This window comes from Halichoerus grypus, chromosome 7 (genome assembly GCF_964656455.1).
Source record: "Halichoerus grypus chromosome 7, mHalGry1.hap1.1, whole genome shotgun sequence".
NCBI classification, from domain to species: Eukaryota; Metazoa; Chordata; class Mammalia; order Carnivora; family Phocidae; genus Halichoerus; species Halichoerus grypus.
In genome coordinates this window covers 91,086,592-91,105,551 of record NC_135718.1, presented here as the reverse complement: position 1 = coordinate 91,105,551, position 18,960 = coordinate 91,086,592, and the positions used below count along the sequence as shown (strand labels likewise).

Sequence of the window (18,960 nt, the reverse complement as noted above, 5' to 3'; positions counted from 1 at the left end):
AACTTTTAGGGCTGAAGTGGAGGGTAGAATAAAAACATGGCACCTACATACGAGCATCAAGGAAATAATTTTCTTAAAAAAATCATCTTTTATCTAATTCTAAGTTAACACACAATTTTGATTTCAATGGACATCTTCATAAAAAAGCTTTAGCTATGGTTACTGAAATAGTCACAAACACTGACATAAAGACTTGTTAATAAATAACTAACACACATATAAGAAACACAGAATATGTGAACAAAATCACACCAATTAATATTCAGCATGAAAATGCATGGAAGGAAATTCTCGCAGCACCGACCTGGACTTCCTGTGGATACCAAGTTCCTCAGAGAAGAAAAGGGCTCCCTCTGCTGACAGGCCAGGCGGGGCCAGCTGTTCATTTTATTGTCTTGGGACTAGAGTATTTTAACATATTCTACAGGACTTACTAAGGTCAAGAACCCAAATAAGTAACACATTTACAGGTATCCCTAAAAATCTAAAATTGCCTTGTTCTTCACCCCATACCAGAACAGGCAGGAGAGTATGGTTGTTATAAACCTGAGTGTCTTAGGGGGTAATTTTTTTCCTACATAAAGAATATGGGAGTATTAAAAGGAGCACAACATTTTTATAGATAGAAAAATAGATAAGAAGGATAAATACTATATCACCATAAATTAAAAAGAAACCATATGAACATACGTATAGATGAAGTAGTTATGACATAATCTCACTATTTGTTGAATCTGACATAGGACAGGTATATGGAACCTTCACCATACTATTCTAGTTTTGTGTAGTGTACACTGAAATCTTCTTTTAAAATGCCTTCACCAAAATAAATTTCAGATCAATCAATACCTAAAGGATAAAACAAAAACCATAAAAGTGGTAGCAGATACCATGAGAAAACTAAAAAATAATGACATTAAAGTGAAAAAAAAGACATAAAGCCAAATGCAAATACTGATAATTCTGACTTCATGATTTTCAGCATAGCAAAATCCATTCTAAAACAAAGTAAAAAGACAAATGACAAACAAGAGGAAAAAAAAAATCTCAGGATTAATATTTGTAACATAAAGAGCTCTAACAAGTTAGGAAGAATAATCTCAACAACACACAAAAAAACAATGGGCAGGTCACAAGCAGGAAATAGCATCTTTATGAAAATATTATTATTATGGTGAGACAAAACCTATGACTATTACCACCTTCACCCATCAGATGAATAAACACCAACTGAACGGCACAGGTGATGGGGGCGAAGTGGCCTAACCCTCACGAGGGCCGTGTGCCGTGATCTATCAAAATGACAACTGTAAATATCCCTTCACCCAGTAATTCCACTTTTAGAGTTTTATGTCTTACAAACTAAATCTGCACCTGAGCAAAATGTGTGATTACTCACGGCAGTGGTTAAAATGGCAACAGACTGGAAAACACCTAAATGTTCAGGAAGGGGAGCTAGTTCGATAAATACAGACACATCACAAGGAACTACTACGCAACAGTCAACAGTAGGGAAGCTCTTTTTGTCCTATTATGAAATCAAATCCAAATTAAATAGAAGAAAAAAGTACACTGCACCAAGACATAGATGTGCTGTTGTATTTTAAGTGTGTGTGTGTGTGTGTGTGTGTGTGTGTGTGTGTGTGTGTGTGTGTGGCGGATGTTGAAGGGTAAATGCTGCCAGAAACAAGCCTGGAGCTGCTCCCATCACTGATGTGCTGTGATCGGACTCCTACAAAGTTTTGGGGAAGGAAAGCTCCCCAAGCAGCCTGTTATCGTAAGGGGCAAATTCTTCAGGAGAAGAGCTGAGGAGATGAAGGTCATGTGAGGGGGGACGTGGGGGGGGGGGGGGAACGACTGGCTGCGTCCCAGTAGCTTGAAGCCACATGGAGGGAGGTTCATTAAATGCTAGCAAGTGCTTTTCAAAAAGTGGGGGGAAGGGTTTTAAGTAGGCGTGGGAAGAAACATAGATGCATTTGCTTACATATGTACACAACTTCTTAGGCAGGATACACGAGAAATTATTAACACTGACTGGGTACCAAGAAGCAGCATAGGAGGCTGGAAATGCACGGTGTATCCTTTTGAACCTTTCTGAAGCATGTAAATATCTTACTATTGAAAAAAAAACAAAAAACAAAAAACCAAATTCCTGACCCTCCTCTGCCCACCAGTCCATGGAAATTTTCCACTTTAAAGTATGATGCTGAGCAAATATAACAGTAAGAGTAAGACAGATTTATTTATGACTTATCAAATATTAATCTACCAGGAGAGTATACTTGAAGGCAAAGGCAAATGATAATGTTTTTCCCCATTTCCCCTCCAGCAGGAGACACAGCTATCTCCAACTTCAAGCAAGGCTGTTCCACTGCCAACACTAACATAGATTTTAAAAATAAGAAAGCCCCCAAATTCCCATTACTCTACTGCTTCCTATGGTAGAAAACCATGGTGGTGGGAAGAGCAATAAGAAAATTATTTCAACTGATAAAAGGCTAGACTAGTGTGTTGGCAGTAAAAGTCCTTTCATTAAGGAGTGCACAGGGGTTCTCGGTAATACAGCAGCAAAGACAGGCTGACGTACGTTCCCGTGTAAACATCAACATACTCCAAAAGTGTAACTTTCATATGCTCTAGGAAACAAAACTCCTCTGACTCGCTTGGCTGCAGTGGTCTGAAACAGCCCCTGTACCGAGTCTGAACCCACATCATCTCAACAAACACCATTTTAGGTGGCCCTGTGGTTTTACTTCTGTGTGTCCTCTACAGGACACTTCAAGACTAGGTAACTGAGCCTTTACTTAAGACAAATCAGGTTTAGAAATCACACAGTATGTTTCTGTTATCGTAAACATTAATATATAATGTTCGCTATAGCTAAAGGAGAGGGAATGAGGATCTAGCAAACCAGAGAAATGTGTTGTGAATGAATCGAAGGACAACAGGATCGTAGAGGAAAAACCAGCAACCTTTCAAAGGTGTTTTTCCAAGGTTCCAACATCTGTTTTTTCGATGTAAGCATCAGTGATCAAGTACCACCTGTTTCAAGTCAGTAGAGTGAGCAGCTTATATACAACTCAAAATAGTTTACATGCTGCCTGACTACCCAGTACTGGGACTCTTAATCCATTTATTAAATCTCTATCACCACTAGCATCTTTAAATTTTGTTTTGCTGTTATGTTCATTCCAGATTTATTCAGCTAGCCAAACACTTGTGGCTAATCCAAGTTATTTCATTTCAACAAGTACTTCCTAACTGATTACTTTTGAGGACACTGGCAATGTCCTACCTGTCTAGCCAACCCATTACCATACTACATAACTCCTCTTCCAGCTGAAATTTGGGAGATTCAACCTTCTCCTCTCAGAAATACATTAAGAGAACAAAGAAAGCTAAACTTTCAGAGTGCTGACGCTGAAATGGTGTTGGTTCATAAACGACAATCTGGGGTGAGTAAAGCAACCAATTTCTAAAAATTATGAAAGTGACCAACTAACAGAACTGACAAAAAAAACAGTGAGTTGGATAAAACAGTTACAATCTAGTAAGAAGCATTAGTTCCAAGCAATTTCCCCAACTAATTAGGTTAACAAAAAAACCCAGTAAACAGACCACTGTATTTCCAATCATGACCTTTAACTTGTCATAGCTGTCACATATACAACAAATAACTGCAGTAATATATATACTGCTATAATATAAATGGAAATATATCGTGCTGATTAGAGAACATTAAAATATGGCATAGGGAAGAAAAACAATGTAAAGATAGGACCTGCTCAAATCTGGTTCAAGTATTTAAGATACAAAACCTGATTTTACAACTCAATAGGATTTTATCCTTTCCCTATTATCTTTAGCTCCTTTTCAGCATACTCAAACCTCAACCGCCCACATGGGAGACTGTCCACATTGCCAATTAGCAACAGATATAATTTTCGAGTCTCAGTTTGCTTTCCCCTTTTACTCAAGGGTACTCCTTCTTCATCCTATTCTAGGATAAAAGGTTTTTTATGTTTTTCCTCACACTGACAGATGAAGAATCCTAAGAATATTATGTAATGCAACCAAAGCAAAATATTATATATTGCTGTTTCATCAATTGCACTTTAACATATACGATCAAGAATTTGATCGTATTTTCAAAACAGGTACTTACTTATTAGAAAGCAAAACGGTGAGGTGAAGGATAACATCATCGCCGCTGGACACCGTTGGCTTCATCGTCTGAATGTATCTGAGGGCTTGTCTGTGCTCACCCTGACTCATAAAGGCCTGAATAATCTTTGAATGTTGCCACGACACAGGTTTCACAGTAGCTGGGTGAAACAGGAGATCCAAGCCACTCTGCAAAAGGACACAAAAACTGCTAAATGCAAATATAATTTCCTGCACTTGGACAAAGTAACCAGCCTTTAAAGACGGGCAACACTAAAGCCACAAACAACGGTTTAAACATAACCTGTAAAGATCTACTTTAATCCATGGTATGTTTGATTTTAAATAAAAGCCTTATCAAAAGCCCCATTCTTCTGAGGCCTCGTTGGGCTATGATGTAGTATCTTTCCGCCACCAACGTCATACATCAGTGCCAAGCCCTGCCTTCTAACAGCAACACACCAAACGTGTCTCTAACAGAACAATTGCCGTATTTGCACTATTAGTAATTGTTTACTATTTATTTCCTTCTTTAGACAGGATGGGACCTGGAGTCCTGAACTGTTTCATCTTCGTATTCTTGCTGCCTACGATAGCGCTTGGTAAAGGTAATGACTGAAGTGAGTCCGTAAATTACTCCAGAAGTAGACTGTATCATATCTTTAATACCACATTTAATCCAGCTATGTACTTCTTTCTGAAATACTAACAGTTTATAAAAGTTTACATTCTAAGTGAACAGACTTACCCCATAGTCATTATGATCTATCAGCCAAAACCCTTGAATAAGTTTCACCTGGCCCCAAGGAATGGCAAAGGCAGTGGGAAATGATTCAATGCAAGTATCTGTTTTGTTTGGGAAGGAATACATAATATCAAGCAACAAATAAATGGTCTTTAAGAAAGAGGATTAAGGACAATAACAAGAAGAAAATCTCCTACATATATCTACTTATATTAGGTAGCAACAGACTAGAGCAGCAAAAAGGCTTGAAGAGACTGCTTTTAGGATTCTATAAGCCAGAATGGATATCCAAGTATGGTAATTTTATTAAATGCAGGTCCAGCCAGTCCTACAAGCAACTTCATTCACTCTCAACAGTAAGTACCACCACAAAAGAGATGAACAAAAGTCTACTTTCTTCATGAAGTCAGTAGCTTATCAGCAAACTGAAGAGACAGAGCTACAAACAAAATTCCAGTTATCAGCAAAACCTAACAGCTTAAGCAAACACATCACATATCTTATAAATTATGAATGGAACTACATAGTTTTTTAAAAAGATTTTATTTATTTATTTGACACAGAGAGGAGAAGCAGACTCCTGCTGAGTAGGGAGCCTGATGCAGGACTCTATCCCAGGACCCCGGGATCATGACCTGAGCCAAAGGCAGATGCTTAATTGACTAAGCCACCCAGCTCCCTGGAACTACATTTTTAAATTAAGAAACTGACCATCAGTACAAAAATATTATTGCAAATACCATTGGGTTCAGACCCGATGCCTAAGGTAATACTAAACTAACTTATCATGTATTCGTATTGAACACATAAGTTAATCTCATTAAGAAAGACCATTTGACGCTTGGGTGGCTCCGTGGGTTAAACATCTGCCTTTAGCTCAGATCATGATCTCAGGGTCCTGGGATCGAGTCCCATGTCGGGCTCCCTGCTCAGTGGGGAGCCTGCTTCTCCCTCTGCCTGCCGCTTTCCCTGCTTGTGCTCACTCTGACAAATCAATAAATAAAATCTTAAAAAAAAAAAAAAAAGAAAGACCATTTGGCCAGCTATGTTTCAGAACTGCTGTTGGTAACTCTAATGATGTCCTGTACACACACAAGAATCTGATGAGAGCTGTGGATCCTATCCCTAGAAAATTAAACCTAAAACTAAATTCTGCATAGTTTCAGGTTTGCCATAGACCATCTGAACCCAACCAACAGACCCTAGGTTAACCTTCCTTTAAAAAAACTGCAAATGTGCAACTGAGATTAGATTAGATTAGTGCGAGGTTCCTATTACTCTCAAATTTTATGATGTCGGTAATACATGAATTATTTGAGTGTTTTAAAGGATACAACAGCATGTTTGCTTGTTTCAGTGACGTCGTCCAGTAGGTATATGTCAAGCAGTGCCTGTAAAAGGGATAAAAAATTCACTGTGTTTTATATGTTCGTTCATTCACGCTCCCCATTTTCCCCAAGCCTGTGCCGGGTGGGAACAGTACCGCTAACCATGTCCCCACCGCCCCTGGCAACCCTGCAGGGTCTTCATGGGGGAGCGTGTGGTCACGAACATACGTGCAGACTAGACGGAGGGTATTTTCCCGTGCCTCCTTCATCGCGCTTCCACAACCTCTCAACGCCATCTCCTAACTGAGACACCATTTCGTCAATCATCAAGCAATCAGGGCTCCACTTCCCTCTGCAGAAAGGGTGACATTCGGGATTATTCGTTATTCGTGTTAATTCCAAACTCTTACTGATCTCCACAATCCAAAGGAGAAGAGAGTTGAGAACAGGACCCCAGTTAGCATCATGTGAAGTCCAGTCACCAATAAGAATTAGATGAACCTTGCAGAGGCCTCAGGCTTGGTCATCAGCAAGCCCATGCACGCAGGTCAGGTCCCCAGGGAGAGCATGGTCCAGCTGCCAGATTCCTAAGGCGACGCTCAGTTTTACCTTCTGGAGCAAAAGCCCAAGAGCGTGGCAGCCAGTCGGGTATAAACATGCTACAGTCCAAAGTCAAAGAGCTATGATTTCCCTTTCACCACCTAAGTCTTCTGACCCAGTGATTCCTTCAAAAACGTATCACCGAGCGCCTACACGGTGGTCAGCAGATACTGTCCCTGCCTCCTCATCTACTAACCACCAGGCAGCGGCAGTTCCTACTTCCCGAGTCAGGCACCGCATCCACCGCTCCGTCTTTATTTATATGGACTGCGTAACTTACGTGACAAGCAGGACTAGAAAGCTTAGCAAACCCATTCAGGGACACACACTTAGGAAATAACAGATCTATAATTTTAAATTATGCCTGATAGGGCGCCTGGGTGGCTCCACCGAGTAAGCGTCCAACTCTTGATTTTGGCTAGGGTCATGATCTGAGGGTCGTGAGATGGAGCCCTGCATCGGGCTCCGCATTCAGCAGGGAGTCTGCTTCAGAGTCTCTCTCTCCTCCTCCCTCTGCTCGCGTGCACACTCTCTCTCAAATAAATAAAATCTTTAAAAAATAAATAATGCCTAATAAATCTCCCAAGTCTGTGCTCAGTCTCCGAGATTACTTCTTCTAAAGCACCGGACCCCAAACTTGCCACACACCAAATTATAGCCAGCACAGCCTTTTAAGTACTGATTTCTGGGGGATTCTTACAACATGCCTGACGTCCACGCTCGTGAACCACTGCTGTCAATGCTGCACGCTGTTCTACAAGCATCAATTCCCACCTGAGGAAGATGACTAATCCCTGCTCTTTCTTCTATTATCTCTGCTTCTTTATTTCAAAGGAACCAATGAGGTTAACATTCATGTATTTTATTTATTTATTTTAAAAAGGAGAAATAGAGGAATTAAGACAAAGAAAACAAGAAAACAGTGGTTGAAGGGCCTGAAATGCAACTGTTAATGCAAAGAACGTAAAAAGTCTAACTGGTGGTATGCTTCATGGTTTTCTAACGAATTGGAGCTTTTAGTCCTTTTCTGAATAAGAATCCTCAGGAAAAATATGTGCTTAAGTGACAGAATCTCCTCTAATAAATCAACTGTGGTAACTACTCTTAATTAGGAAATACTGAGTAGCCACACTCAACTTATCAAATAAAGGTGTAACCGTTAGGTCAAGGCAAACAGGCAAACGTTACAACTAAAATAATAATGCTGTTAACAAATTCTGTCACTTTACTTAAGAATTCCATGCATTTCATCTTTCTGTAGCATGATGAATTCTGAGAAAGCGATGACTTCTTAAAAAAGTAACTTCTAAGAGGTTTTGGAAGGTTCTGTAAGGTACCTTGCCAGACGCTCACACTTCTGTCGACGACTGGTATAGTAGTTCTGAATTATAGGGTAGTTGTAGTACAACCTGGACAACTGCACAGCATCATCTAGAATTTTTTAAGAGTCGGGAAAAAAGTCAATAATATTTCTGAAATATCTCAACAATACCTAAGGTCACCCACATTAATATTTTACTATAATTGCATGATGTTCTTTAGTCTGCAGGCTTCCTAAATTTAATAACTACATACCCCTTTATTAACAGATACACAAACGAGAAAACAGAGTCTCTCACAACAGTCGGTAAAAACAAGGATGCTGGCTTAAAACTCTGGAAAAGCTATTCCAGAAATGATTCTACCCCCTTAATCCTTAATCACTTCCTTAATTTCAAATGATAATTAGAAAGCAAGCAGTATTCACTATTTAAGTAAAAATCAAAGAGAATAATGAAAAAGTAAGGTTAACGGCAATTAGCAAAGGGACAGAAGTGCTTCTCAATAGAATGTAACATGTGCCCTGGAAATGCAAGAAGTTAGAGGCCTTCGAAGTGTTCTACATAAGCAGAGCAAAAGTCAAACTCCCTAATTCTTGGTATTGGCACAAATTATTAGATGAAAAGAGGTATTCCAACTGATGGCAAATAATCTTGGTTAATAAGCATATTAGAAGAACTCTTAAGGAGAAAAAGATCGGCAAACTAGATTATAAAACCCACAGTTGAATGGATCTAATTTATAGCTGATGGTATCATTGAACCCTTTTTCGGAACCATGTTTTGTTAAATATTCTTTCCTTTTATGTCATTCGGCCCAATATGCATGTATGGAACGCCTGTGCATCAGGTGTGGGGCAGGAAACTAGAAATACAACGTGAGAAAGAATGTAAGACTAGAAGAAAATGTAAGAGGGATGGTGGAAGAAAGGAAATCCGAAAATGAGAAACCCCAAATGATAGAGATTTGGCTAGGGTCATGTTTCCACTAATATCTACAGATTAAGTAAATGTTTTACCTAGGCCCTCCGGTAAAAGCCCAGAATGACAGAACCAAAGCACCACTTGTGTGTACTGGCAGATGAGCTGGGTAACCAGGCACTTTTTGTGCAAGTCCATGAGGCCTGTGAGGATGAAACACCAGTTGTGTAACATTCAATTTATCAACCACACATGAAAAATCAAGACCCTGGACAGTTCCCAAAATCGAATTATTTGGTGACTTTTAACAGCATTATGTGTATTTTTAAACACACTTAGCCTGAATAAATAACCTCCAAAATGCTAAAGTAACTCACTAAGTAGGTATTTTAGGTAAATACGCTTCCACCTAAGCTACATTTCCATTTAGCTAGTTTCAGAAGTCAAATGTAGACATTAACACAAACTAGCACAATAATATATCAATATAGGTTGTTCAAACCGGGCCTTTAAGTGAAACTGCCTCTTTTGTTTAAATGGCAAAACAAACACTTACAATGACTTCTGTGAATAAAAACTTACATATACTTTCAGAATGTGAAACTCCACTGGAAGTACGTATGCTACGTTCACTGGCAGTTTAACCCGCAAATTTCCCAAGCTTGCTTCATTCAGCATGGGCTCACGGCGTATCTAATAACATTCTCTAGTTTCCATTTAAAAAGTTAAAATTAAAAAGGCCTCTCTGCACAGTGATGCATCTAAGACATGGAAGTTTATTGTTTCTCGAAGTAAAATTTAAATAAAAGCTCATTCCTATCACATAAAGAGCACACCTCTCTCCGTGATCTCTTGGGCCTCTGTGGTAAAACAGTTTAAGACGGAATTAAGGTTGCTGAGGAGCAAGTAGCACTGCTGGAGCGCCTGGATTGTCTGCGGGTCGGCGAAACGACACGAGCCATCAAATAATGGTGTACCTTTCCGGGAGGAAATACTAGGTTAGTTCTGACACAATAAATCTGAATTAGTTAAAATCATAAATGCAAAATTTCTCAAACTCCTATTAACTACAGAATCAGACTATACATTATGAGATTTACAAAAACACAGTGGAAATGGCAAATAACCTCAAGAAACCAAGAAGGGACAAATACAAATCCCTATCCTAGTTTTTTAAGATGCAGAACGAGGTAAACAATGTGAGCAGAGGAAGGGGATATGGAGTCCACTTCAGGCTGACTAGAAATGAGGTCTATTCATTAAATGCTTCTCCCTCAAATAAAAATCTTTCATACCAGATCTTTTATGTGCCATGTTGTCTTGTCATGATTTTATAAGAGCACTTTTTCCACCCCCAGCCTTCAAAAGTGAGACATTAAAAATTAAGACCCAGATAAAGACTTATGATAATAAAACTGCATGCTTGTTACAATTCATTGTAGACTTGGTTGTCCTTTCATTTAAATTCAACAATGAGTTTACAAATTCATTTTTCAGGAAAAAATGGGTATTTTAGTTGCTACTGGTTACATCTTTTGGTTAAGATTTAATCACATTAATATTTAATGGATAATTGGAAACCAGAAAACATAATTAGAAATCCTTCCTCAATCAAATGGATTTGTTTTACTTCCAATACATTTAAAGTACTATGCTTTGAATTTTAATTACATTTAGGTTTTTTATTTTTTTATTTTTTTTAAAGATTTTATTTATTTATCTGAGAGAGAGAATGGGAGACAGAGAGCATGAGAGGGGAAGGGTCAGAGGGAGAAGCAGACCCCCTGCTGAGCAGGGAGCCCGATGTGGGACTCGATCCCGGGACTCCAGAATTATGACCTGAGCCGAAGGCAGTTGCTTAACCAACTGAGCCACCCAGGCGCCCTACATTTAGGTTTTTTAAAAGAAACTCCATTAACCAGTAACGAAGCTCAAGGCAGCAAGAGTGGCTGAGTTACCAGGTTCAAACCTGAAGTACCACATTATGCTCAAAGTATAACAAAGGCATACAATTTATGAACTGATCTGAATTTTTTTCTTTTCTTACATGAATTACATTACCAGTCCTGAAAATATTTTCCACTCAAAAAAATACATTTTTTTGCCCTGACTCTGAATTACCAGGTGTTTGTTTCTCACTTCAACTGTATTAAGTGATTAAATATTTAAAAATATTTCATGTTTATAAGTTTCGTAAGTATGGCCTAAAAATACCATAGAACCCCGTGTCTATAGTAGTAGAAGAATAAGTTATTTAAAAAGTCCACTTATTCATTCATCATTGACACAATGATAGAAATAACAAAAACATATACTTCTAAATAAACTTAAATTATACTTTCACGTACAGGGCAATCACATATTATACCCTGATTATTTTTGCACATAATGGGTTTTTGATATTTATAGGACACCTCAAGACTCAAAGTGGACAACAGATGAATAAGTAAGACTGTCAAGAAGAAAAATGCTTTGAATGACTGATAATGACATCTGCTAGTAGAAGAAAGAGGTGAATGAGTTTTTGCCCTCCTCTTCAGCTTTTTTATAGTCATAAATATTTTAAATAGAAAATGAGTAAGTAGGGGAGCTTCTGAGGTCAACTGCCATACTCTCCTGACTCCATCATCAGCAAACTTCATAAATTAATCTCTTAAGATCAAAGATAAGGCTTCTTACAGGTGACTTTGCAGTGTTCCAGAAGCTGTGGGGAAAATGGTTCATTCTCCCGATCTTAGGGGTCCCGCAGAGGAAATATTTGAGAAGCTCTCCTTAAAGGAAACAACTTAAGACAAACCTAAACACCAGAGAGGAGTCAGGCAGGTATAAAGGGGTGAAGCAGGGGAGTGTGATACAACAGGGAGTGGGAGAAGCTAGCAAATGAGAGCCCTTCAGCTCTGAAACTTGGTACTGCAGACATATTAACATGTTGCCCGTTTAACAATCTACTGCAAAATCTCGCTCAAAAAATAATTCTGTTAGGGCGCCTGACTGGCTCAGTGGTGGAGCAGGTGACTCTTAATCTTGAGGTTATAAGTTTGAGCCCCACACCAGGTGTAGCCATCACTTAAATAAAATCTTTAAAAACAAAAATAATACAATTTTGCCACCCCAATATTAAAAGAAATGGTTTTCTTCTGAGACTTCTTTAAAGAGTTTACATTACAACTTCAGGGGCACCTGGGTGGCTCAGTCGGTTAAGCGTCTGCCTTCAGCTCAGGTCATGATCTCAGGTCATGATCGAGCCCCGCATCGGGCTCCCTGCTCAGCGGGGAGCCTGCTTCTCCCTCTGCCTCTGCTGCTCCTCCCTAAGGCTCATCCTCTCTCGCTCTCTCAAATAAATAAATAAAATCTTAAAAAAAAAAGTTTACAACTTCAAAATGATTAAAATTGTCATGTACTTAAAACATAGACCAAGGTTAATTTTTTAATACAATACTTACACAGTCTGTCAAATTCCTCTTTTGTAAAAACCACTTTATTCCATGTCCATTCAAGAACAAAGCGCAGATTAGCCGCAGAATTTGGTTGTTCTTATTTGTAAATATCAATGAAAAAAAAAAGAATTCTCAATTACAAACAAAAAATTAGTAACTTCAGTGGGGAACCCTGACAGAGACCACGCTGATCAAGTGAGCAATGTGAACATCAACACTAACAGAAACAAACTGGTACGAAAACACAGCAAGGAGCACATCATTTTATGTAGCGCTGCTGTGAAAAATGTAAAATCTGAATCTAATCATGAGGAAAGGTTAACACACACACATTGAAAGGCTGTCTGTAAAATGATAGGCTTAAATCTTTAAAAATGCCAATTTCTTGAAAGATAAAAGCCTAGGAATTACATGAGATTAAGAGAGATTAAAGGGACATAAAAACTAAACACAAAGTATATTCTGGATTACATTCTGGATTCCCTATCCCTATAAATGCTACCAAGGACATTACTGGCATGATTAGTAAGATTCCAGTAAGGTCTGAGATCAGATAATAGCATATTCAATGTTTTTCTGATTTTTCTAAGTACACAGTGGTTTTGTAATGACTGTTCTTGGAAAGAATACTGATAATACAAGTAGAGAAACGTTGATGTCCTCAACTTATTGTCAAATGACTCAACAAAAATAATGTGGGTGTGAGTGTGTGTTTTTAAAGAGGGGGATACACAACAGCTGGGATGAATCCCAAAGAATTTTGCCCAAGAGTCGATCCCAAAAGTTACATACTATATCATTTCATTTTGGAACATTTTTGCAATGACAAAATTACAGAAGTAGAGAATAGACTGGTGGCTCCCGGGGGTTAGAGGTGGGAGGAGGTAGGTGTGGCTATAAAAAAGGACAACATGGGGATCCTGACTGAGCTATTGTCTTGCGGGGGGGAAGGTGGTGATAAAAGGGTACACAGGATCTCTCTAAATAATGTCTTAAAATAGCAATGTGAACCTATAATTATCTCAAAATAAAGTTTAACTAAACCCCCCAAACGAATTAATCATTTAAACAATTTAAAATACAAAAGTAATTTTTTATTCGTTAAAAACTATAATCTTACCTTCTTTTGTCCACTTTTTGATACATCCAGTCAAAAGTCCCAGGCAACTTGTGTGGATTGCTGCTGACAATATAGCTTCTAACTGTTCTTCCTGAACCATGCATTAAAAAAAGAAGGAAAAAGAGTAAGAAGTGAAGATAAAGGATATCTGATCACAGACTCAGAGACAGCAAGTTCTGTAAGAATTCAAACATTTAGGGGCACCTGGGTGGTTCATTCGGTTAAGCGTCCAAATGCTGATTCTGACTCAGGTCATGATCTCAGGGTCCTGGAACCGAGCCCCACAAGGGGCTCTGTGCTCAGCAGGGAGTCTGCTTGAGGATTCTCTCTCCCTATGCCCCTCCCCCCACATGCACTCTCTCGAAAATAAACAAATCTTAAAAGAAAGAATACAAACATTTCAAGGGTTAGAAATAAAACATTTCAGGGGCGCCTGGACGGCTTAGTCGTTGGGCGTCTGCCTTCAGTTCAGGCCATGATCCCAGAGTCCTGGGATCGAGCCCCACGTTGGGCTCCCTGCTCAGCGGGAAGCCTGCTTCTCCCTCTCCCACTACCCCTGCTTGTGTTCCCTCTCTCACGCTCTCTCTCTCTGTCAAATAAATAAATAAAAAATCTTAAAAAAAAAAAATTTCATAGCTCACTAGGTGGCTATAAACACAGACACAGACAGTAACAAGCATTGGTGGTGACATGGAGTAACTGTAATCCTCATACACTGATGGTGGGAATGTAAAATGGTAAAGCCACTTTGGGAAACTTAAATACAGAGTTACCTCATGACCCAGCCAACTCCACACCCAAAAGAAATGAAAACACATGCCCACACCAAAACTCTACATGGAACAACATTATTCGTAATAGCCCCAAACTGGAAACAAGCCCATCAACGAAAGAATGGATAAATGAACTGTGGTACGCTCCTTATACAGAAATTACGTGACACAGACATTAAACGGGACGAGGGACTAATGCATGCTACCACATAAATAAACTGTGGATTCATATAAGGAACAAGGAAGTCTATGAAGACTGAAAGCAGAGGAGTGGTTATCAAAAGCCAGGGCGTGGGGGGGAGAATATGGGGGTTTTGTGGGGGTGATAAAAATGTTCTCAAATTGAATGTGGGGATAGGTGCACAATTCCATGGATTTATTAAAAACCATTGAATTAGACACTGTAAGCAGGTGACTGCAAGATATAGCCGTGTCTTAGTAAGTCTGTTACTTAAAATCATTATAAATCACACTGAATATCAAAGAAATCTATGAATGGCGTAGAAATAGATCAGATTAATGGGAAGAAATAAAAATCCAGAAACAGAACCCAGTACACACAAAGGAAATCAAATGAATGTGGTATATCTCAGTAGCATGAGCAAAGGATATTCTGCGTTCTATTTTATAAGTGGTGTAGCACAGCTGGACTCATCATCATCCGGGAGAAAGAAAATCAACCTTTACCTGATGTGATACACAAAGATGAACTGAACCCTTAAATGTTAAAGGAACATTTAAGTGTTAGACTTTTTAAGCCAGAGCTATAAAATACATCTGACTACAAAAATACTAATTTGTATGTAGCAAAAGATACCATAAAACAAATCAAGAGGAAAACAGTAGGGGGAGGATCTAGAAGATTTACGACAAAAAGGGTAAATATGTATCATAAAGAATTTCCATAGATAACCCAGTAAAAAAAGGGTAAACCCTATAAATATGTAATTAACAGAATACTGACCAGTCAATAAAAATATGAAATTGCATCTGTATCATCCTTTTCATGTATATAAAGAAGGGATATATAAAGAAATGCATGAAAGAAAAGTATAAAGTCCATGCACCATGTATACAAACAAATGATTACAAAGTGGACATTGACAACACCCCACCCAGGTTTAGACTGAGAATATTTGGCAGTAACCTGGAAGCTGTGTCTGCTCTGACCTGACCAAAAGCAAATCCCACTCTCCCCTCCCATCTCCCATGGCAACCACAACCCTCTCCTGCCTTCTGAAGTCATCACTTTCTTGCTTTCTTTTTCCTTTAATTCTACATGTGTATCACTAAAGAATACAGTTTAACTTGGCCTGTTCTAGGAATGGAGTTTAAAAAATAAAAAGAAAGGTACACGAAGAATGGTTAACAAAATGCCAATACTTATATGCCTCCAAACACTTTAGCCAATTTTCTAAATCCAAATTATTCATATATTATTGATGTAATTGGAAAAAAACCTAAACGGGTTGGAATACCAGGTTTAATCACAGAAAACACTAAATGCTGTTTTATTCACGTGGCTGAATTACAGGTAATTTTTTCTTGTTTCACATTTTTAAGATATTATTGCTTTAAATAAATTTGACAGTATGTAATCAGAAAAAAATAATCTGTACTAAATTCCTTAAAGTGAGAAAGTTAAATGGAGCACTTGGAGCACCCAAGGCCCTGAGGACGAGGATGAGCAGTGAGTTCTCTGCCATCAGAAGTTGAAGCACCAGGCGGGAAAGGCAGTTCCAGTCCCTGACGGGAGGATGGGCAGGGCCACTGGGGCCAAAGTTTCCTAAGGTCTTTCAATGAACCCAATCAAGAGCTGCAGAAAGCCATCTTGAATTTGGTGCTTTTTCTCCTTGTCTTGTTGAGGGCAGGGGAATGGACACCACAAAACAGACAAAAGACTGATCAAAGGTGTCCTTTGAATATGTATATGGTCGGAAATCAACAGCCCATAGTTAGATGATGCTGTTTTATCAAACCCTCAACAGTATTCTTGGGCCATTAGACAGAAAGAATAGATCTCTTCTGCACAACCTATTAGCAATTCTTCCATAACTCTCACAAGGTAGATGGGTTAAAAAGACCGTATTACTCACAATGAACAAAAGAAACCTTATCATTAACTGCTTTTAGCCTTTTCTGAACAAAAGAAAATTGTTACCTGTGGATAAAGATGGAACATCACGCACAGCCATTTACTTCCTGCCTCCAGATCATCACCAGACCCCAGTGAATAATCGTAAAGAGCAGAGATAGGTATCAATCAGCAAGGGCAAAGAAAAGAGAAGGCATCATGGGGTAAGACAGCTCAACAAAATCCGTGAACAGCAGTCATGAGGAAAGGTGACAGACCCAGCAGTGTGAGGGAAACCACGTCCTTAGGTCCTCACAGAGGGGAGCTACAGATGAGAATGGAATCGGGTTAGCTCTCTGAGCCCTCAGGCTAAGTCCTTGGAGAAACCAGGTACAGAGGAAAGTGGGGGGCAAGAGTGGTCAGACCCAGGGCTGAAAACAGGCAACTGGTGGACACTTAAGTCTATGGAACAGCCAGTCATTGATCCCACAGCAAAGAACCACGGATGCCTGCCTCACAGATCTTTGGAAAAATGGGATGGCCCCAACCAAAGTGTGGGCTTTCTCCACTGTAATGGTGCACGTCCCATCTACTATCCCCAAGAAAAGGATGCCTCTACATGAACTATACTCATGCAAAAGAGAGTGTATCATCTGTTACTGACCCACTTTACATACGAACAGATGACCAAGGGCCACCAAACACGTAAGGAGAGCCACCAGCATCAAAGAGACTAAAGGAAGAAAACCAACTGCAGAGGAAACAGAGCTAATGCAGAGAACCAAGTAAGACTGTGAACACACACGGACAGGAGCTGGTTCATCCATAAAACAGAATACTATGAACAAAAGACTGAGCAAAGAAAAAGTACTCCAAAAATTTTAAATGAGGGTCAAATCTTTAAAAAGCTAATAGGAAGACAGGGTGATGATGAAGAAATCTCCCCAAAAATAGAACCAGAGGCAAAGGTGACAAAACGCTGGGCAACGAAGGTAATCTAACAGAAGGTCACACCCTTCATCTAAGGAGGCTCCACAAAGAGCAAACACAAACTGAGAAGAAAAAAATTAAGCTTGTGTGAGACTGGGCAAGGTTTTGTTTTGTTTTTTATTTTTTTTAAAGATTTTATTTACTTATTTGAGAAAGAGAATAAGAGAGAGAGAGCATGAGAGGGGGGAGGGGCAGAGGGAGAAGCAGACTCCCTGCTGAGCAGGGAGCCCGATGTGGGACTCGATCTCAGGACTCCAGGATCATGACCTGAGCCGAAGGCAGTCGCTTAACCAACTGAGCCACCCAGGCGCCCTTGTTTTGTTTTTTAAAGGCCACTTGGAAACTCCAGGAAAAAACAAGCTACATAATAAGAACATTAACATTGATCACGACATGACCATGTGGTAAACACAGATACAAAAATATAAAAGGAGGGGGAATGAGGAGAGGAAATCTCCCAACGATAATAGAATCGAGTATTTCTCTTCACTCCATGAAATTAAGTATTAAAATCCAACCATAAGTGTTAAACCACAGTGGCAATATTTATATTCCTTCGGATGTTTAAAAGGCTCTTTTTCCAGCAATTCATTATGTTTCACAACTGTAATTTTTAAATAACTTTATCCAAACACTATCTGGGGAGAGTTAACATTTTCTCTTTCTCCATGGGAAAATGGAGCTTACTTCATTTAGCATGTTTTACTAACAAATAATGAGTTAAAATAAAGGTGAATTATGAGCTGTCCCCAGGCAACACTGTTTACTGCTAGAATGTCTCCTGGCAGGTAAACTGTACTGGGACCAGGAAAACTGTGAATGGATTATAAACCTCCACTTGGAAGTTAAGGTTCTGGCTTCCACGAGTGAGTCTGACTTCGAGAACCAACAGCCCTGTTTTGCAGGAACCTCGAATCTTCTCACACGCTCTCAGAAGATACTGGTTTCTATAAAACACTGCATCAGAATCACAGCAAGGGCTTTTTTTAAAGATTTATTGAGAGAGAGAGTGAGCACAAGCAGGCAGAGTGGCTGAGGGAGAGGGAGAAGCAGACTCCCCGCTGAGCAGGGAGCCCCATGCAGGGCTCGATCCCAGGACCCCAGGATCATGACCCGAGCCGAAATGAAGAGTCAGATACTTAACCGACTGCGCCACCCAGGCGCCCCCCACACCAAGGGCTTATTAAAACACTGAGTGCTGGGCTCCACTCCTAGAATTTCTGATTAAACAGCGCTATGATAGAAACCATGAACAAGTTCCCAGTGACGCTCATGCCAGTGATCACATGCTTTTGTTCTAGACCATGAGATAGCTACCTAAGTCAAGATGATTTCCACGCACAGAGGTCTCATTTTCTTGCACCCATGCAGTTCCCATAGGGGCTGGAAAATGGCCCCAGGCCTGTTATAACAGCTTCTACTCATGACATGCCATGATGGGCCTCCTGTCCTACATCCTTCTTACAGCTAAGTGAACCTGGTGTCAAGT

The 18,960-nt window shown here is 39.5% G+C and overlaps 1 protein-coding gene across 4 annotated transcripts in view; it reads right to left on the bottom strand.

The window, feature by feature from the left end:
- AHCTF1 (AT-hook containing transcription factor 1) overlaps positions 1-18,960 on the bottom strand; it is a 79,842-nt gene that overhangs the window by 25,947 nt on the left and 34,935 nt on the right. For all 4 annotated transcript variants that reach the window (XM_036110987.2, XM_078077879.1, XM_078077880.1 and 1 more), the window contains exons 14-22: positions 13,635-13,725; positions 12,521-12,610; positions 9,914-10,054; positions 9,176-9,280; positions 8,175-8,268; positions 6,466-6,589; positions 6,244-6,300; positions 4,913-5,059; positions 4,166-4,353 (exon numbers count right to left, since the gene is read on the bottom strand). In XM_036110987.2, the coding sequence (XP_035966880.1) occupies positions 4,166-4,353; positions 4,913-5,059; positions 6,244-6,300; positions 6,466-6,589; positions 8,175-8,268; positions 9,176-9,280; positions 9,914-10,054; positions 12,521-12,610; positions 13,635-13,725 (1,037 nt within the window). The remainder of the gene's footprint in view (positions 1-4,165; positions 4,354-4,912; positions 5,060-6,243; positions 6,301-6,465; positions 6,590-8,174; positions 8,269-9,175; positions 9,281-9,913; positions 10,055-12,520; positions 12,611-13,634; positions 13,726-18,960) is intronic.